General features: G+C 39.7%; 1 protein-coding gene across 2 annotated transcripts in view; it reads left to right on the top strand.

The window, feature by feature from the left end:
• The window catches only part of AMN1 (antagonist of mitotic exit network 1 homolog), an 84,903-nt gene that overhangs the window by 19,790 nt on the left and 43,181 nt on the right, over positions 1-21,932 (top strand). For both annotated transcript variants that reach the window (XM_055396824.2, XM_055396825.2), the window contains 2 exons: positions 19,762-19,894; positions 21,507-21,651. In XM_055396824.2, coding sequence (XP_055252799.1) covers positions 19,762-19,894; positions 21,507-21,651 — 278 coding nt within the window. The remainder of the gene's footprint in view (positions 1-19,761; positions 19,895-21,506; positions 21,652-21,932) is intronic.

Here is a 21,932-nt window from a genome sequence, read left to right on the forward strand (position 1 = left end):
GATTACGCTAAAGCCTTTGACTGTGTGGATCACAGCAAACGGGAAAATTCTTCAAGTGATAGGAATATCAGACCTTATCTGCCTCCTGATAAATCTGTATGCAGGTCAAGAAGCAACAATTAGAACCAGACATGGAACAATGGACTGATCCCAATTGGGAAAGGAGTACGTCAAGGCTGCATATTGTCATTTACTTATTTAACTTCTATGCAGAGTGCATCATGTGAAATGCTGGACTGGATGAAACACAAGCTGAGATCAGGATTGCTGGGAGAAATAACAATAACCTCAGATGTGCAGATGATATCACCCTTATGGCAGAAAGCGAAGAGGAACTAAAGAGCCTCTTGATGAAAGTGAAAGAGGAGAGTGAAAAAGCTGGCTTAAAGCTCAACATTCAGAAAACTAAGATCATGGCATCTGGTCCTATCACTTTATGGCAAATAGATAGGAAAACAATGGAAACTGATAGACTTTATTGTCTTGGACTCCAAAATCACTGCAGACGGTGATTGCAGCCATGAAATGACGCTTGCTCCTTGGAAGAAAAGCTGTGACCAACCTGGACAGCATATTAAAAAGCGGAGACATTCCTTTACCAACAAAGGTCAGTGTATTCTAAACTATGCTTTTTCCTACAGGAAAAACATCTCACATCATGTATGGATGTGAGACTTGGACTACAAAGAAAGCTGAGTGCCGAAGAATTGATGCTTTTGAACTGTGGTGTTGGAGAAGACTCTTGAGAGTCCCTTGGACAACAGAGAGATCAAACCAGTCAATCCTAAAGGAAATCAGGCCTGAATATTCATTGGAAGGACTGATGCTGAAGCTGAAGCTCCAATACTTTGGCCACCTGATGCAAAGAACAATGAGCCATCATTGGAAAAGACCCTGATGCTTGGAAAGATTAAAGGCAGGATGAGACAGGATGAGATGATTGGATGGCATCACCAACTCGATGGACATGAGTTTGAGCAAACTCCGGCAGTTGGTGAAGGACAGGGAAGCCTGGCATGCTGCAGTCTTTGGGGTCGTTAATAGTTGGATACGACTTAGTGACTGAACTGAACTGAACTGAAAGACACAGTAAGTTAAGAGTAGAAGTTAGGAAAACAAGACTACCTGGGTTCTATACATACACTTAACATTTACTAGTTATACAGTCTTATGCAAATGATATAACTTGTCTGGGTTTCAGTTTTCTCATCTGTAAATGAAAGATCATGGTAAAATTACCTGCCTTATTGAACTGCTATGAAGATTAAATGCCAGTCATGTAAATTCCATGAAATAGTGGTTGGCACATAGTAATTATTCATTTATATTAGTTATTAATCTTATTTCCTACCTACCATGGAAAGCAGTGTACCAAGGGCTCTGTTACCTAAGGCCTGATCTTTTTTTCCTAAGATGTGGCTTAATTCCTATATCTTAGTTCTGAACTCTATTCTAAGGTTCCTTGAGGGTTCCATGCAAATGATCCTCTGAATCTCTGTGGAAAGAATCAAGTCTTCCATCTCTTTGTACCCATACTTTCTTATTATTAGGAGTTAGTATTCAGGTAAGCACCCTCTTCCAACAACACAAGAGATGACTCTACACATGGCCAATGTGTAGATGATCACCAGATGATCAATGCCAACATCAGACTGATTATATTCTTTGTAGTCAAAGACGGAGAAGCTATATACAGTCAGCAAAAACAAGACCAGGAGCTGATTATGGATCAGATCATGAACTCCTTATTGCAAAATTCAGACTTAAATTGAAGAAAGTAGGGAAAGCCACTAGACCACTCAGGTATGACCTAAATAAATCCCTTAAGATTATACAGTGGAAGTGACTAACAGATTCAAGGGATTAGATCTGATAGACAGAGTGCCAGAAGAACTATGGATGGAGGTTCCTAACATTGTACAGGAGGTGGCTATCAGAACCACCCCCTAAAAAGAAATGCAGGAAGGCAAAGTGGTTATCTGAGGAGGCCTTAGAAATAGCTGAGACAAGAAGAGAAGTGAAAGGCAAAGGAAAAAGGGAAAGATATACCCAACTGAAAGCAGAGTTCCAGTATAGCAAGGATAGATAAGAAAGCCTTCTAAAGTGACCAATGAATGCAAAGAAATAGAGAAAAACACTAGAATGGGAAAGACTAGAGATCTCTTCAAGAAAATCAGAGATACCAAGGAAACCTTTCATGCAAAGATGGGCACAATAAAGGAGAGAAACAGCAAGGACCTCACAGAAGCAGAAGAGATTAAGAAGAGGTGCAAGAATACACAGAAGAACTATGCAAAAAAGGTCTTAATGACGTGAATAACCACCATGTTGTGGTCACTACCTATAGCCAGATATCCCGAAGTATGAAGTCAAGTGGGCTTTAGGTAGCATTACTGCAAAGCTACTGGAGGTGATGGAATTCCAGCTGAGCTATTTCAGTTCCTAAAAGATGATGCTGTGAAAGTGCTGCACTCAATATGCCAGCAAATTTGGGAAAAATTCATCAGTGGCCACAGGACTGGAATAGGTCAGTTTTCATTCCAGTCTCAAAGAAAGGCAATGCCAAAGAATGCTCAAACTATGCCACAGTTATGCTGATTTCACATGCGAGCAAGGTAATGCTCAAAATCCTTCAAACTAGGCTTCAACAGCATGTGAACTGAGAACTTCCAGATGTACAAGCTATATTTAGAAAAGGCAGAGAAACCAGAGATCAAATTGCCAAACATCTGCTGGATCATAGAAAAAGCAAGAGAGTTCCAGAAAAACATTTACTTCTGCTTCACTGACTACACCAAAACCTTTGACTCTGTGGATCACAACAAACTGTGGAAAATTCTTAAAGAGATGGAAATACCAGACTACCTTACCTGCCTCCAAGAAACCTGTATGCAGGACAAGAAACAACAGCTTGAACTGGACATGGAACAACAGACTGTTTCAAAATTGGCAAATGAGTATGTCAAGGCTGTAGTCACTCTGCTCATTTAACTTATGGGGAGAGTACATCATTGAAATGCCAAGCTGGATGAAGCACAAGCTGGAGTCAAGATTGTGGGAAGAAATATCAGTAACCTCAGATATGCAGATGACACCACCCTAATGGCAGAAAGTGAAGAACTAAAGACTCTCTTGATGAAGGTGAAAGAGGAGAGTGAAAAAGCTGGCTAAAAACTCAACATTAAAAAAACTAAGCTCTTGGCATCCAGTCCCATTGTGCATACAGGCTAAATCGCTTCAGTCGTGTCAGACTCTTTGTGACCCTATGGACTGTAGCCTATCAGGGTCCTTTGTCCACCAGATTCTCCAGGCAAGAATACTGGAGTAGGTTGCTGTACCCTCCTCCAGGGGATCTTCCCCAGCCAAGGATTGAACCCACATCTCTTGCAGCTCCTGCAGTGCAGGTGGATTCTTGTTTGTTTGTTTTTTTTTTAATTTTCAAAATTTTTTATTAGGAAACTGAAATTTACAATGTGTTTATATCACTGAGTACATGGCATTTAAAAACAACACCATTACAGAAAGATAACAAAAATACAGTCTTAAAACCTACGGGATATGGAAAACATTATCCACTGAGGCCTTAAATGTAGTAGACTTTACATAAAAAGGAAAAGCAATGAGTATACAAGTATACAGCCAGTTTAAGAAGTTAGCAAAATAAACAGAATAATCATAAAGAAAAGAAAGCAACTAATACATAGCAGGTATTAATGCAATAAAAATAAAGATAAAATTGATAGGCTCAACAGAGTCAAAGCTGCCTTAAAAAGCTTCTCTAAAAAGGAAACATCAGGTAACAATAATCAACAAGAAAAATCTCGCAAATAAACAATACACAAAATGGGAATTACTAATGGAAGCATTAAGAATATAAATTATAGAAACAACTTTGTGCCTATACATTCAAAAATTGGTTGTCTCATGTACAGGGTTATCATTTTCATCTTTCTGAATTCCATATATATGCATTAGTATACTGTATTGGTGTTTTTCTTTCTGGCTTATTTCACTCTGTATAATAGGCTCCAGTTTCATCCACCTCATTTGAACTGACTCAAATGCATTCTTTTTAATGGCTGAGTAATACTCCATTGTGTATATGTACCAAAGCTTTCTTATCCATTCGTTGCCATATTCTTTATTGTTTTGGGTTCGAGTTTATATACCCTTTCTGTGTTTCCAGTCTAGAGAAGATCCTTTAGTATTTGTTGGAGAGCTGGTTTGGTGATGCTGAATTCCCTCAGCTTTTGCTTGTCTGTAAAGCTTTTGATTTCTCCTTCATATTTGAATGAGATCCTTGCTGGGTACAGTAATCTGGGCTGTAGGTTATTTTCTTTCATCACTTTAAGTATGTCTTGCCATTCCCTCCTGGCCTGAAGAGTTTCTGCTGAAAGATCAGCTGTTATCCTTATGGGGATCCCCTTGTGTGTTATTTGTTGTTTTTCCCTTGCTGCTTTTAATATTTTTTCTTTGTGTTTGATCTTTGTTAATTTGATTAATATGTGCCTTGGGGTATTTCGCCTTGGGTTTATCCTGTTGGGGACTCTCTGGGTTTCTTGGACTTGGGTGATTATTTCCTTCCCCATTTTAGGGAAATTTTCAACTATTATCTCCTCAAGTATTCTCTCATGGTCTTTCTTTTTGTCTTCTTCTTCTGGGACTCCTATGATTCGAATGTTGGGGCATTTAATATTGTCCCATATGACTCTAATATTGTCCTCATTTTTTTATTATTCTTTTTTCTTTTTCCGTCTCTGTTTCATTTATTTCTACAATTCTATCTTCTAGCTCGCTTATCCTGTCTTCTGCCTCCGTTATTCTACTGTTTGTGCCCTCGAGAGTGTTTCTGATCTCATCTATTATATTATTCGTTATATATTGACTCTTTTTTATTTCCACTAATTCCTTATTGAACATTTCTTCCATCTTCTCAATCCTTTTCTCCAGTTTATTTATCTGTAACTCCATTTTGCTTTCCAGATTTTGAATCATTTTCATAATTAAAATTCGAAATTCTTTATCGGGTAGGTTCCCTATATCTTCCTCTTTTGTTTGTGTTGGTGGGCATTTATCCTGTTCCTTTACTTGTTGGGTATTTTTCTGCCTCTTCATCTTGCTTATATTGCTGTGTTCGGGGTGGCCTTTCCGTCTTCTGGCAGTTTGTGGAGTTCTCTTTAGTATGTAGTTACCTCGTTGTGTGTGGGGTTGGATGGGTGACTTGTCAAGGTTCCCTTGTTAGGGAAGCTTGTGTCGATGTTCTGGTGGGTCTCTCTGGAGTGCAATGAAGTGTCCAGTAATGAGTTTGAGATGTCAGTGGGTTTGGGGTGGCTTTGGGCAGTCTGTATATTGAAGCTCAGTGCTATTCTCCTGTGTTGCTGGATAGTTTGCGTAGTATGTCTTTCACTGAAACTTGTTGACCCTTTGGTGGTGCCTGGTTTCAGTGTATGTATGGAGGCATTTGATGAGTACCTATCAATTAATGTTCTCTGGAACAGGAGATCTCTGGTGTTCTCAGGATTTGGCCTTAAGCCTCTGCCTCTGGTTTTCAGTCTTATTCTTCCAGTAGGCTCAAGTCTTCTCCCTCTGTTACTTCCAAGGCAGTTCCTTCTGTTGAAAAAGCTCTTCTGTTTTCTGGTCTCCTCAGTGTCTAATTCCCATCCTGACACCAGGATGCAGTGGTGGACACTGTTTTATTTCTTTTTTTTTTTTCCCGGCTCACCTACTCCGTCCTGCTATGGGGAGGGAGGAACAGCTAACAAATATCCCTGGCGTCTGTGGGGAGTGCTCACAGTGTCTCGGCTACACTGGGAATGCTCCCGCCGAGGTCTGTGTGCTTTCCCTGTTTATGCTGCTTAGGCTTTAGTTTGCTCTGCTGCGAGCTGTCCGCGGCTGGTGCTGGGTTGCATGCACTTCCCAGGTCTGAGCGGCTCAGGTTCAGGTCCTCGGGTACTCGACAAAGGCGCACACTTGGCTGGGCCTGCGTTTTGTGCCTTCCCCGGTACTAGCAGCTCAGGTGACCAGGCGTTTGGCGAGCGTGGTCGCTGCGACTTATCGCCTTCCCGGTCCCTGCCACTTGGTTTTCTGGGAGTACAACCGGCACGCTTTCTCAGGCGGATATCGACCGGCCGGAACCCAGCAAGGAAGCCTGCCTGCAGCTTGGCACGGGAATCCTCTCTGGGGCCGCAGCTGCCCCCGCTCCAGCGTTGGCTGCCCTCCCCGCCCGTGTTGGCAGGGGCTGGGGGATCGGCCGCCCGCTGCCGGCTCGCTCCGCTCCCTGCCGGTTCTGTGGGCAGGGCTGGCAGAGTCCTGGCTTGGGGCTTTTCACAGGCTTTTCCTAGCCTTTTCGCCTTTTGGTATCTTAAGTTCGAGCCCTCAGTTTGCCCTGGGGCGTTCAAGCCTGGTTCTCCCTCTAAGCGCTGCTGCCAGTTCTCCCTCTAAGCACCGCTGCGCTGCCGGCGCCTCCCTGCCCAGCCCCTGCCTGCTAGTGAGGGGCGCAGGCGTCTGCGCCGCTTCTCCGCTGAGAGTTTCCTCTGGGCACTTAGTCTGTGAGATTTAATTATTTATGTCTTTTGTCTCCCAGTTATGCGGCCCTCTGAGATTCCACTTGCCAGTGTTTCCAGGTGTTTGGAAACTTCTCTTTTTTTTTTTTTTTTAAGCCTCCCTTCCCGGGACGGAGCTCCGTCCCTCCCTCTTTTGTCTCTCTTTTTATCTATTTCCTACCTCCTTTCGTCGACTATGGGCTGCTTTTTTGAGTGCCTGATGTCCTCTGCCGGTATTCAGAAGTTTTTTTGTGGGATTTACTCAGTTTTCAAATGTTCTTTTGTTGATTTTGTGGGGGAGAAGTGGCCGCCCCGTCCTATTCCTTCGCCATCTTCCCGTGCTCCACCTCTAGTTGGCTTTTTTTAAAACTCCATTTATCTCTTACTGAAACCAGCAACTCAAGGATGATAAGGGATATGAAATGTCCATCAAATACTTTGACTATTGGTCCAGTGTTGAGTGGACTTTTGCATTAAAAGATATCACACGGTCTGACTGAATATGGTCTAAAAGGCCAAAAACATAATACATTTTATGTTATGGTCATTGTGGCTGGAGTTGGTTGATCAGATTGGAACAGTGGCACCATAAACTGAAAAGATATCAACAAGAGGCTTCAGTGGAGACGCCAAGACAAGTGGTCAAAGGCTCAATATCGCCAGCTTGTCTGGAGTGAGAGGGCCTATTTCACTTGGAGACAAACACGTTAACTTTGGAAAGGAGGCACAAGACTGGCATGTAATGGAAGTTTTAACATCAGGCACATGTAATCCTTACTTTCCTAAGCCATGATGGTGGATGTGTCACCATGTTCAGTATAATGATGAATTTCCAGTAGAAATGTCAGGGTTCTGGGTAGGGCAAACTTAATTAACAGTGTCATCCCAGCCCATTCCATTAGAGAATGAGCCATTGCCATATATATATCAGCTATAATTTGTTCTATAGTTCACAGTCCTAAAGAGAAATATCTTTAATCTTCCCATCTGTAGTCTTCCAAATTGCAGACTAAGTGACTAGGCTGTTGACAATAGTCCAAAAGTCAGTAAAAACATATGGCTTAATCTTATAGTATTACATTATCTAAGGTAGGTGTTGGCAAACTGCCTATAAGTTCTAGACAGTAAATATTTTCAGCCTTTCAAGAAATACAGTCTCAGTTCTGTCACTATAGTGTGAAAGCAGCCATAGACAACACATAAATGAACAGATATGGCTGTGTTCTAAGAAAACTTCATTAACAAAAGCAGATAACAGGCCAGATTTGGCCCATAGGTCATAGTTTTCTGACCACTGGACCTAAGGGAGGCCCAGGTCAATGGTAACAGCTTTTATTTACCAGAAAGCTTCCCTGGTGGCTCAGAGGTTAAAGCGTCTGCCTCCAATGCAGGAGACCCGGGTTCGATCCCTGGGTTGGGAAGATCCCCTGGAGAAGGAAACGGTAACCCACTCCAGTATTTTTGCCTGGAGAATCCCATGGACGGAGAAGCCTGGTAGGCTACAGTCCACAGGGTCGTAAAGAGTCGGACACGACTGAGCGACGGAACGGACGGACCTTTAAGAGGACTCAGATGTTGGACTTAGCAAAATCTTAAAGAAACTACTATAAATATGTTCAAAGAAATAAATTATGCCATACTTAAGGGTAAGGGTACAAAATAAGAAGTAAGGGTAAAAATAGTCTGGCAGTTCCTCAAAAAGTTAAACATAGAATTACCATTTTTACCCAGAAATTCACTCTTAGATATATAACCAACATAATTGAAATTGAGTACTCAAATATTTCTACACAAATATTCATTGCAACACTAATCACAGCAATCCAAAGGTGGAAACAACCAATATGTCCATCAACAATGAATCAATACACAAAATGTGGTATATCCATACAATGAAATATCATTCAACCATTAAAAGGAATGAAGTACTGATACATGCTACAACATGGATGAACCTGAGAAACATTATGCTAAATGGAAGAAACCAGACATAAAAGTTCACATTCATATGAATAAATTTATATGAAATACTTGAAACAGAAAATTCCATAGCAAAAGAAGCATATTGATGGTTTCCTGGTACTGGGGAAAGAGAGGAATGGAAACTGACTCCTAAGTAAAAGTAAATTTTCTTTTGGGCTAATGAAACCATTTTGTAAGTGGATAGAAGTAGTGGTTACGCAACATGAATATACAAAATGCCAAAGAATTTTACACTTTAAAAGGTTAGTCTTATGTGAATTTCACCTCAATTTCAAAAAAAAAAGGAAAATAAGTAAAGGTATGATGACAGTGTCTTATGATATAGATAAAATCGTCATCATCATTCAGTTGATCAGTGGTGTCTGTTTGGGACCCCCATGGACTACATACAGCACACCAGGCTTCCCTGTCCTTCACCATCTCCCGGAGTTTGCTCAAATGCATGTCCGTTGCATCAGTGATGCCATCCATCTCTGTTGTCCCCTTCTCCTTCTGCCGTCAATCTTTCCCAGCATCAGAGGCTTTTCCAATGAATCAGCTCTTTGCATCAGGTGACCAGAGTATGGGAGCTTCTGCTTCAGCATCAGTCCTTTCAATGTACATTCAGGGTTGATTTCCTTTAGGATTGACTGGTTTGATCCCCTTGCAGTCCAAGGGACTCTGAAGAGTCTTCTCCAGCACCACAGTTCAAAGGCATCAGTTCTTTGGCGCTCAGCCTTTTTTATTGTCCAGCTCTCACATCCATACATGACTACTGGAAAAACCATAGCTTTGACTATACAGACCTTTGTTGGCAAAGTAACGTCTCTACTTTTTAATATGCTGTCTGGATTTGTCATTGCTTTTCTTCCAAGGAGCAAGCATCTTTTAATTTCATTACTGAAGTCACCATCCATAGTGATTTTGGAACCCAAGAAAATAAAGTCTGTCACTGTTTCCATTGTTTCCCCATCCATTGCCATGAAGTGATGGGACTGGATGCCATGATCTTCATTTTTGAATGCTAAGTTTTAAGCCAGCTTTTTCATTCTCCTCTTTCACCTTCATCAAGAAGCTCTTTAACTCCTATTCACCTTCTGCCATAAGAGTGGTGTCATCTGCATATAACAGATAATATCGATATCTAAGGTTATTGATATTTTTCCCTGAAATCTTGATTCCAGCTTGTGCTTCATCTGGCCAAGCATTTCACATGATGTACTCTGCATATAAGTTAAATAAACAGGGTGACAATATACAGCCTTGATGTATCTCTTCAACAATTTTGAACCAGTCTGTTGTTCTATCTGGTTCTAACTGTTGCTTCTTGATTTGCATACAGGTTTTGCAGGAGGCAGGTAAGGTGGTCTGGTATTCCTATCTCTAAGAATTTTCCACAGTTTGTTGTGATCCACACAGTCAAAGGCTTTGGCATAGTCAATAAAGCAGAAGTAGATGTTTTTCTGGAATTCTCTTGCTTTTTCTAGGATGCAGCAGATATTGGCAATTTGATCTCTGGTTCCTCTGCATTTTCTAAATCTAACCTGTACATCTAGAAGTTCTCAATTCGGGTACTATTGAAGCCTAGCATGAAGATTTTGAACATTACTTTGATAGCATGTGAAATAAGTGTAATTGTGCAGTAGTTTGGACATTCTTTGGCATTGCCCTTCTTTGGGATTGGAATGTAAACAGACCTATTCCAGTCCTGTGGCCACTGCTGAGTTTCCCAAATTTGCTGGCATACTGAGTGCAACACTTTCACAGCATCATCTTTTAGGATATGAAATAGGTCAGTTGAAATTCTATCACCTCCACTAGCTTTGTTTGTAGTGATGCTTCCTAAGGCCCACTTGACTTCATACTCAAGGATATCTGGCTCTAGGTGAGTGATCACACCATCATGGTTATCCACGTAATTAAGATCTTTTTGTATAGTTCTGTGTATTCTTGCCGCATCTTCTTAATTGCTTCTGCTTCTGTTGGTTCCATACATTTCTCTCCTTTATTGTGCCTATCTTTGCACCATAGAGGCTATTACTTTAGAAATACAATAGAGACTATTAATAAAGAAATATAAATTATATATAAAAAGAACCAAATGGAAATTCTGGAATTGAAAAAGTACAATAACTGAAATTTAAAAATCACTCGAGGGATTCAGTAGTAGATTTGAACTGACAGAGAAAGAGTTATGAAGTTGAAGATAAATAATAGTATGCAATCTGAAGAATGGAAGGGAAATGGGGTGGAACCTCAGAAAAGTACAGAATAAGCATGGCAACATATATGTGGATGGGAACACAAAAACAAAAAGAAAGAGAAGAAAATAGATTCTTGAAGAAATAATAGCTAAAAGCCAGATTTAATGAGAAGTATTAATCTACACATCCAAGGAACTCACTGAATTGAAATTAACTGAATGAATTGTTAGGATAAATACAAAGAAATATAAACATACATATCAGGAGAATTCCCTGGTTGTCCAATAGTTAGGACGCCACACTCTTACTACTGAGGGCCCAGGTTCAATCCCTGATCAGGGAGCTAAGATCCTGTAAGCTGCAAGACATGGCCAAAAACAAAACAAAAATATTATAGTAAAATTGCTGAGGCCAAAAGAAAATCCTGAAAGCAGTAAGAGAAAAATTACTCGTGTATAAGAGAACCTTAATAAGATTAACAATGAACTCCTCTTCAGAAACAATGAAAGCAGAAAACAATGGGATGACATGTTTAAAGTGCTGAAAGAAAAACCTCAACTAAGAATCATATAAATAGCAAAACCCAACTTAAAAGTGGGAAGAGGATCTAAATAGATAGTTCTATAAAGGAGATATACAGATGACTGACAAGCACATGCAGAGATGCTCAATGTCCTTAACTAGCAGTGAAATGTAAGTCAAAACCATAATGAGCTATTATTACTTCATAGCCACTAGGATGGCAATAATAAAAGACAGATAAGATCAAATATTGGAAAGGATGTTGAAAATTTGGAACCCTCATACACTTCTGGGAGGAATATAAAATGTTGTAGCCACTTTGTAAAAATAGTTTGGCAATTCCTCAAATGTTTATACTTAGAGTTACTGTATGACTCAACAGTTTTATGTGACCCAGTAAGTGAGCTCTTAGATATGTTCCCAAAATAAATGAAAACATATGTCTACCCCAAAACTCATACATGAACATTTGTAGCAGGATTATCCATAATAGCCCCAAAATAGAAACAACCCAAGTATCAGTAAACTGATACATGGATAAACAAAAGGTGGTGTATCCATATGATGGAATATTATTTGGCAATAAAAATGAAGTGCTGATACATGTTACAACTAGATAAACTTGAAAATGTTAAGTGAAGGAAGCCAGTAATAAATTATCACATATTTTATAATTCCATTTATTTGAAAAATGCAGAGTAGGCTAATCTAGACAGACAGAATGAGGCACTCTGTCTCTATGTGTCCTCACATGTAGAAGGGCTTGAGATTTCCCTGGAGTTTCTGATAGTTCCCTGGGCTATAGAACGTGGGAGGATTGGGAGGTGACTGCTAATGGGTATAAAATTATTTTTAGTGTATTGAAAATCTTCTGGAATTAGATACTGATGATGGATGCATAACTCTGTAGATTCACTAAAAACCACTGTTATGTCAGTTATATCTTAATAAAACAGTTACTCCCCAAATGATCCTTTTTTTGCTAAACTTTTAACTTTTAAAATAAGTGACATAAATTTCTGTTAATGGTAGAGCATCTGATTTCAACATCATAACAGAGTTGAAGAGAATGAGATCTGAGAGTGTGTAAACTTGTCACCCTTCTTATTCCTTGCAGTCTATTAAATGTGAATTACTTAAAATGTACAAACATAATGATACATAGTTTTGGTAAGTGAGAGTGATAGCCATGGAGATGTGCTACCCAGATCACGCTTCAAGGAAGGACTTTCTGCCCATCTTCAGAATCTACTTCTGCTGACTCTGCAGTCACCTCACTTCAAGTCACACTCTTCCAAGAGCAGTCCACATCGATGGCAAGGGTATAAAATCCCAGTCAAAACTAGAATTCCTGTTTAAAACCTAGTATCTCATGCCTTTATTATGAACAGGTATATGGTCTGAATTTTCACTGTTAATATCCTGAGATGGAAAAATACCATTTAACTATGCTTTGGAATTTGTGAATATTCCTAAGGCCCTATTATGGTCTAAATGTTTTTGTATCATATGTTGTAATCCTACCTCTAAAGGTGATGCCTTTAGTAACTGGAGCCTTTGGGAGGTGTTTAAATCATGAGGGTGGAGCTGTTATCAAAAAGTGTGGGATCTGGCTGCTCACTGCCCAAAATCCAGTAAACAGGCCAGGTTGGTGGAAAGGAACGTTTGCTTTATTTCAGATGCCGGCAAATGGTGGGGAGGGCGAACATATGTCCAAAGGCCAACCAACACCCCACCCCAACAAGCAGAGAGTATATACAAGAGCTTTTATACACAGAGTCGGGAGTGGGGGTTGCTACATGGAGAAACAGAAGTCATCTCTGACAGTAATCCTCAAATTGGTCATTAGTGATCTGACCAGTGTCATCTTGGTTGTTTTCAGTTCAGTTTAGTTCAGTCGCTCAGTCATGTCTGACTCATTGTGACCCCATGAACTGCAGTATGCCACGCTTCCCTGTCCATCACCAACTCCCGAAGCTTGCTCAAATTCATGTTCATTGAGTCGGTGATGCCATCTAATCATCTCATCCTCTGTCGTCCCCTTCTCCTCCTACCTTCAATCTTTCCCAGCATTAGGGTCTTTTCCAGTGAGTCAGTTCTTTACATCAGGTGGTCAGAGTATTGGAGTTTCAGTTTCAGCATCAGTCCTTCCAATGAATATTCAAGACTGATTTCCTTTTGGATATACTGGTTGGATCTCCTTGCTGTCCAAGGGACTCTCAAGAGTCTTCTCCAACACCACAGTTCAAAAGCATCAATTCTCTGGCATTCAGCTTTCTTTATGGTCCAATTCTCACATCCATACATGACTCCTGAAAAAACCATAGCTTTGACTATATGGACCTTAGTTGGAAAAGTAATATCTCTGCTTTTTAATATGTTGTCTAGGTTTGTCATAGCTTTTCTTCCAAGGAGCAAGTGTCTTTTAATTGGTTTTAATTGGTTGTTTTAGGTACGGTTAATCTTGAGTTCCAAAATCCATTTGTTACCATTTCTTTGAGGCCAGTTCTGGGAGTTGTGACAGCTCATGTCATGGGTACTGTCTGGTCATTATGTAGTTAACTTCTTCACCAATATGTTTTAATAGCTATAAGACAGTTCACAGGATATGGCTCAGAATATTGTCTGTAGCCCTTGAGAAAGAACTAAAGGTCCTTGACTATGCTTAATGCCTACATTTTTATTTGGTCTCTTTTGACTGTTTTTCTTTGTTTTCCACATTTCTCACTTCTCTGATTAAACTTTCTGTTTGACTAAAGTTTTACACAGACAAAAGGCAGACAGAGGACATGGGGTAGGGGTAAGGACGATAGGGTTCTGCTCCATTTCAAAATCTTACAAATTGGATTAGTGTCTTTACAAAGAAGCTCCAGGGAAATCTCTAGCCCCTTCTACATTGAGAAGGTGCCAGCTGTGAATCAGGAAGAGAGTCCTAACTCAACCATGCAGGCACTTTGATCTTAGACTTCTAGCATCCAGAACTGTGAAAATTAAAGTTCTTTTGTTTAACAAATCTATCCAATCTATGGCATTTTGTTATTGCAATTCAACCAGATAAAGACAATGTCCTTAAGTGGAGGAAAACTCAAACTTTCACCATGAAGTTTGCTTTCACAACACAAAGAACACAGGATTCTCACGCAAAACTACTTCTGCCAAAGAATGTTAACAGTCAAAATTTACAAAGTACCTAAAGAACAAAATAGCATGAAAGAGACTCAACAGAAAATAGGACAATTGACATTTTATTAACTACGGACAATAGAATAACTTGAAAGATATTTTAAAACAAATATATTGGAAATGTTCAAAAACAAAGGAACAGCTATCCTTAAGAGATGAATATAGACAAAATAACAGATAAATTAAAAAAAATTAAAAGCCCTAAGAAAGAAAAATGTAGTCATTGAAATAACCACCTAAATTCTCTTGTAAGTTTCCTAAGAGGTGATAGATTGGACTTTGACCACATCCTGTTTGTTGAAAATAAGACCTACTGGTTCCCTTCCCCCACTCCACACTTTTTCACAGTTAGCTGAATCTGGGGCCCAGCAGTTACTTTTGAGGTCGTTACTGCAGGTTGACCCTATCCTGCTACTTGGTGTACTATTGATATGTCAGGAGACGTTCAACTTTAAGGAATCCAACATGTTGTTTTCTTCCTTTGTGTGCTGTTTCTCAAGGGCCCTCTGTTCCTTATCAGTTCCTGGAAAACAGGAAGGAGCAGAGCTGCACACAGTTCTCAGGACTGAGGTCATGAGACAGAGCACATACATGGATTGCCTTCAGTGACCTTTTAATTTAATGTAAACTATTCAGTCACGTCCCTATTACTCAGATATGGATTGTCTTTTGTCCCTGTGATGATTGTTATTCACCTGGTTATTCTATTTTTTTTCCCGTGGTCATGTATGGATGTGAGAGTTGGACTGTGAAGAAAGCTGATCGCCGAAGAATTGATGCTTTTGAACTGTGGTGCTGGAGAAGACTCTTGAGAGTCCCTTGGACTGCAAGGAGATCCAACCAGTCCATTCTAAAGGAGATCAATCCTGGGTGTTCACTGGAAGGACTTATGCTAAAGCTGAAACTCTAATACTTTGGCCACCTCATGAGACGAGTTGACTCACTGGAAAAGATTCTGATGCTGGGAGCGATTGGGGGTAGGAGGAGACAGGGACAACAGAGAATGAGATGGCTGGATGGCATCACCGACTCAATGAACATGAGTTTGAGTGAACTCCGGGAGTTGGTGATGGACAGGGAGGCCTGGCGTGCTGTGATTCATGGGGTCGCAAAGAGTCGGACACGACTGAGCGACTGAACTGAACTGAACTGAACTGATTCTATTTTTGCTCAACTTTATTTTTGCTGCCTAAAGCTTCCTTGTTTGGGGATATATAAGCACACGCTGCCACAAATAAAGCACCCTTGTTTCACTTGAGACTTGGGTCCCCTGCATCCCTCTTTTTGTCGACTCCAGTCCCCAGGTGCCAGTCTATAAAGACCATGACATTGATAGTTGTTCACTCAATAAGTGATATATCCAACTCTTTGTGACCCTATGGACTGTACACACCAGGCTCCTCTGTCCTCCACTATCTCCAACAGTTTGCTCAATTTCATGTGCACTGAGTCAGTGATACTATCTAACTGCCTCATCCTCTGCCACCCCTTTCTCCTTTGCTTTCAATATTTCCTTGGATCAGGGTCTTTTCCAATGAGTTGGCAATTGATAGTAGCTTTAATTAAGTGCTTTAAGAGACAAATTGAACAGATTAGGTTTTAGCCTCTGTTGGTCAAATTAAAGTAGCGGATAGAGTGACATACTTCCATGAATATTTGAATTCATCCAAGAACTTATTGGGGTGGATTGTTAGAAGAGGCAACACTATGGACCTGCACATTCTTGCTGGGTATACCAAGAATGCAGGGCCTTGATTACCTAGGCCATTTCTCAAGGTTGCATTTGTAGTAAACAGCCTTGAGAGATGAAGTATTTTCTCCTCCAAAAAGAGCAGTCTTGCTTCAGTTTGCTATAAAAATGGTGAACCCCCTCAAGCTCAGTGTTTCTGTCTTGTAATACAACCCACTACATGAGTAAACATCTATCTGGACCAACCTTCCTACATTATACTATGGGACTAGGGGCATGGAGAACTAACACAAACATGAAGCTCCAGCTACTACTCTTTTTCTTTTTTTAAACTTATTTATTTTTGACTGAGCTGAGTCTTTGTTGCTGCCCATGGGCTTTCTCTAGTTGCAGTGACCAGGGGCTACTCTGCTCATTGCTGTGGCTTCTCTTGTTATGGAGCACAGGCTCTAGTGTGCACAGACTCGTGGTTGTGAAGTATGGGGTTAAGTTGCTTAATAGCCTGTGGGTTTGACCAGGGTTCGAACCCCAGTCCCCTGCATTGGCAGGCAGATTCTTAACCACTGGACCACCAGGGAAGTTCCCTGGCTACTGTTCTTATCATGAGTAATAAAGTCGTTTTTCACTGACCCAGCATTCTTCTGCCAGCATTCATAAAATGGTAATAAAGCTAACTCATAACCTAGTAAGTAGGTCAACTCTCAGATTCTGCACGACTCTTGACAGTTACAAAAATCAATTACAAAAGAGTTTTTAAGTCAAAAATGAAAGGTAAGGGACTCCCTTTGTGGTCCAGTGGTTAAAACTCCACGTTCTCACTGCAAGCGGCATGGCTTCCATCCCTGGTCAGGGAACTAAGATCCCACATGCTGCAACTAAGACCCAGAACAGTCAAATAAATGTTTTTTTTTAAATACAAGTATTGCAAACTAAGAATTCTACAGATTTAGTAGAAAGAATAAGAACATAGAAGAATTAAATGATACTAATCAATGGCTAATCACACACACAGTGGCTCAGATGGTAAAGGCCTGGGTTCGATCCATGGGTTCGGAAGATCCCTTGGAGAAGGAAATGTATTCTTGCCAAAAAATCCCATGGACAGAAGAGCCTGGTAGGCTACAGTCCATGGGGTTGCTAAATGTTGGACACGACTGAGAGATTAACACTAACACACATAATGTATCTATGTGCACATAAAAGCACATACATGGCGAGAGATATTTAGACATGCACATATAAAACATAGAAAGAGAACATTACCACTCTCAGAAAATATACATTTGTTGAATATTTATAGAGCACATACAAAAATCAGTCATGTATTTGACCACAAAAATAGCTCATAAATTTAAGTAAAAAACATAGCAAAATAGATAAAGGATATGAATAGATTATTTTGAGGAAAGAATATCTAGATAGCCAGCAACTTTATGAAAAGATGTCAAATTTACTAGCAATTAGAGAAATAAGAACTAAAGTAGTAATGAGATACTACTTTTCACCTATGATATCTGTCAACATTTAAGAGTAAGCAGATCTTAAAAATAGTGCTCAGTGAAAAACTAAACAAGTCTATGACAAATACCACACATAAAAATTAGAAATACATCCATAGAACAATCATGTTAAAAGGATACATACAACAAAAGTATTCATATTAGACATTAGAATGACTTCCTAGAGCGGGGGGATGAAACTGGGAAATAGACATAATGAAAATAAATGGAAAAATAAATAAAGAAAATGAACAATAACATCTGTTGCTTAGCGATGTAGAAGAAAAGGAACTCTCCAGCACTGCTGATGGAAATATGAAGAAAATAATCTGATAACATATGTTATGTCCTAGAAACAATGGAATGCTCAATAGGGGATGACTAAGTCATCCATACTATGAAATACAATATTTAGCCACTAAAGGAGAATTAAAACTATACTTGATGCTTTAAAGAATTATTATTAAATGAAAGAGTTTGTAGAAAAGTGAGTATACACTGATGCCATTCTAAGAACAGTGATCTCTCCCCACCCCCACCCTAACCTTTAAATGCATGTGTGAGAACATAGATATATGTGTGAGTGAATGTGTGTGTATACAAGCACAGAGGAAAAATAAGAATATACAAGGAATAGCATGAGGAACTAAACTAATGGAAGGGGGAAAGATAAGAAGAAAGAAAGGCAGAGGCAACCAAAAGAAGAAAAGAAAGACTGCACTAAAAAATTTCAAGTGTGTGTATGTGAAAGTATTTGTAGGCAGAAACTAAGAAAGATTTGTATTTATTTAACATACAAGTGAAAGTGAAGAGGAACTCAAAAGCCTCTTGATGAAAATGAAAGAGGAGAGTGAAAAGATTGGCTTGAAGCTCAACATTCAGAAAACAAAGATCATGGCATCTGGTCCCATCACTTCATGGGAAATAGATGGGGAAACAGTGGAAACAGTGTCAGACTTTATTTTTGGGGGCTCCAAAATCACCGTGGATGCTTATTGCAGCCATGAAATTAAAAGACGCTTACTCCGTGGAAGGAAAGTTATGACCAACCTAGATAGTATATTAAAAAGCAGAGACATTACTTTGCCAACAAAGGTCCATCTAGTCAAGGCTATGGTTTTTCCCATGGTCATGTATGGATGTGAGAGTTGGACTGTGAAGAAAGCTGATCGCCGAAGAATTGATGCTTTTGAACTGTGGTGCTGGAGAAGACTCTTGAGAGTCCCTTGGACTGCAAGGAGATCCAAGCAGTCCATTCTAAAGGAGATCAATCCTGGGTGTTCATTGGAAGGACTGATGTTAAAGCTGAAACTGCAATACTTTGGCCACCTCATGCGACGAGTTGACTCAATGGAAAAGACTCTGATGCTGGGAAGGATTGGGGATGGGAGGAGAAGGGGACGACAGAGAATGAGATGGCTGGATGGCAACAATGACTCGATGGACATGAGTTTGAGTGAACTCTAGGAGCTGGACAGGGAGGCCTGGTGTGCTGTGATTCATGGGGTCGCAAAGAGTCGGACACGACTGAGCGACTGAACTGAACTGAACTGAACATACAACTATCTCAGATAGTTGGAATTTCAGACCACATATCAATATGAATTATGTTGGTTGTATGGGTCTTGGTTGTTGCCTGCCTTGATAACTCTGTGATATATAATACTGGTACTATGTTTCTTATCTCTCTGATTTGTACTATTTGTGGAATCTTTGTGGTTACAGTTCTTTCTTGGTTCTTCTACCTGTACAATTTTTAAGAAAAGTAGTGAAAGAAAGTTTGTTGGATTAACACATAAAATTTGTCCATTAATAGGCCCTAGTTTAATGTTTACTTAGGAATATATGTGACTAAAAGCTTGGCAGTAACTGTATATCTTAGGAATTGGACAGACTGACTTAAGAAAAATTCTTTATAATTTAGAATGCATTTTAGTAACTGATGGATGCTGAGAAAAAGTTGTAGAGGAAAAGGGGAGTTTGTTCATAACTGAGGCTTTTGAATCTTACCAAGCTTAAGTTGTAAATATTCATATAAAATGTGCACCCATTTTTTCTTTCTTGTTTATGAAAGAACTAAGTGCTAACAAATGCATTAAACAAATATTAGGAGTCAATACCTGTATAGTGTAATTTACTGTATTGTATTTGTATTTCAGATGCCTTTGGTGCTTCATGAAGAATATTTCTAGATATATCACAGACATTAAGCCTTTGCCACCCAACATAAAAGATAGACTCATCAAAATTATGAGCGTGCAGGGGCAGATAACAGATTCAAACATAAGTGAGGTAAGAATATATACAACTGTAAAGCAAGCTTTTTATATTTTACTGTTCAGCTGTGGTTTCAGATTTTTGGAACAATGTTTTATATTAGGATGAGTAATTTTAGAGTATACTAAAGTTATTTTTTTCTCCAGATAACCATAATGTCCTTGTGTGATAGCTTCTAAAAAAATCTCCCGTTGACTTCCCTGGGGGTCCAGAGGTTAAGACTCAGCGATTCCAATGCAGGGGATGCAGATTTCATTCCTGGTTGGGAAGCTAAGATCCCACATGCAAAAAACAAATAAAATAAAAATTAAAAATCTTCTCCCACTGTTCTTTCAGTTATTCCCCTTGTCTTCATAGTACCAACATCCATGAACTGTATATTTTCAAGAAATGTTAAACTTTTCGGTTACGTATACCTTAGTAAATCTAGAAAAAATTAAAATGCAGAGTGAAAAAACAAATGGCAAAAAGAAAGACCCACAAGAAGAAATATGAATGTTACATTGTGACTCTAGGACACAAACCACACCTATGTGTTTAACAGTACAGTGTGCAGTACACTTGGATATTTTCTACTTTATTCTAGTACGTCTTATTTTAATTTAAAAATGTTGATCATAGCCTACTAGATTGATTTTATCCATTCAGGGATAACAATCAGTTAAAAATCATTCTTCTAAACTCTTTTCATTCTTCTGGCTACCTCATGCCATTTAACTTATACTTACTCCTTTTCCCTATATATATGTTAGTTGCTCAGTCGAGTCTGACTCTTTGCGACCCGATGGACTGCTGCCCACTAGACTCCTCTGTCCATGGGATTCTCCAGGCAAGAATACTGAGTGGGTTGCCATGCCCTTCTCCAGAGGATCTTCCATATCCAGGGATTGAACCCAGGTCTCCCACATTATAGGCAGATTCTTTACCAACTGAGCTTCCCAGGAAGCCCTTTCCCTGCTGCTGCTGCTGCTAAGTCACTTCAGTCGTGTCCGACTCTGTGTGACCCCATAGACGGAAGCCCACCAGGCTCCCCCTTCCCTGGGATTCTCCAGGCAAGAACACTGGAGTGGGTTGCCATTTCCTTCTCCAATAATTAAGCTAAAATTAACAATTCTGTAAGGGAGAATGTATAGTAAAGCTTCTGGCCTGAATAAAAATACCAGCTTTGCCACTCTTTCAGACCCTGAACCTCAGTTCTCTTAACTGTAAAATGGTTTTGCAACTATCATCACTCACTGCCTACAGAGATTAAAGACGCATACCTGCTGAGCAAAGAGGCACATAGCTTGAATCTCTCATGATAGTCAGAAACTACTGGAAGAGGATAAGCACCCCACTACCTTGGTTCTGCTTCCATATCTAATGGGTTCTTATTCTGTACCAGCTGTCTCAGTAGAGCTCTGTGTCCCGATAAGACTTTGGGGACACTATAAGCTGCACCCTCAGTTGGAAGTAGACTTGGTTTTTTCTGCTTTTTGTATCTGTTTTCACACAAATGCATTTCTTTATTCTTTGCTATAGTTTTCACCTGCCACTTCTCTGTTTTGACCATCAAAACACTGAATATGGAATAAATATTTTTGTTTATAGGAAATTTTAATTTTTCAAAATAATGTATATCTTATAGATTTTACATCCTGAAGTCCAAACTCTAGACCTACGAAGCTGTGATATTTCAGATACTGCTCTCCTGCACCTATGTAACTGCAGAAAACTGAAGAAATTAAATTTAAATTCCTCAAAAGAAAACAGAATTTCCATAACTTCAAAAGGTATGTTTTGAACGAATTGGTAGAGAGCTATTCACTGTAGTTTTGGAGCAGAGAAGGGGAAAATATGTTAAAAGATAGCATGAAGATGTCAGTCAGTCAGTTCAGTCACTCAGTCGTGTCCAACTCTTTGCTGCCCCATGGACTGCAGCACGCCAGGCTTCCCTGTCCATCACCAACCCCCAGAGCTTGCTCAAACTCATGTCCATTGAGTCGGTGATGCCATCCAACCATCTCATCCTCTGTCGTCCACTTCTCTTCCCGCCTTCAATCTTTCCTAGCAT

The sequence above is a fragment of the Moschus berezovskii genome, chromosome 6, assembly GCF_049115385.1.
Source record: "Moschus berezovskii isolate FMDL1 chromosome 6, NW_MosBer_1.0, whole genome shotgun sequence".
In the NCBI taxonomy this organism is placed as follows: domain Eukaryota; kingdom Metazoa; phylum Chordata; class Mammalia; order Artiodactyla; family Moschidae; genus Moschus; species Moschus berezovskii.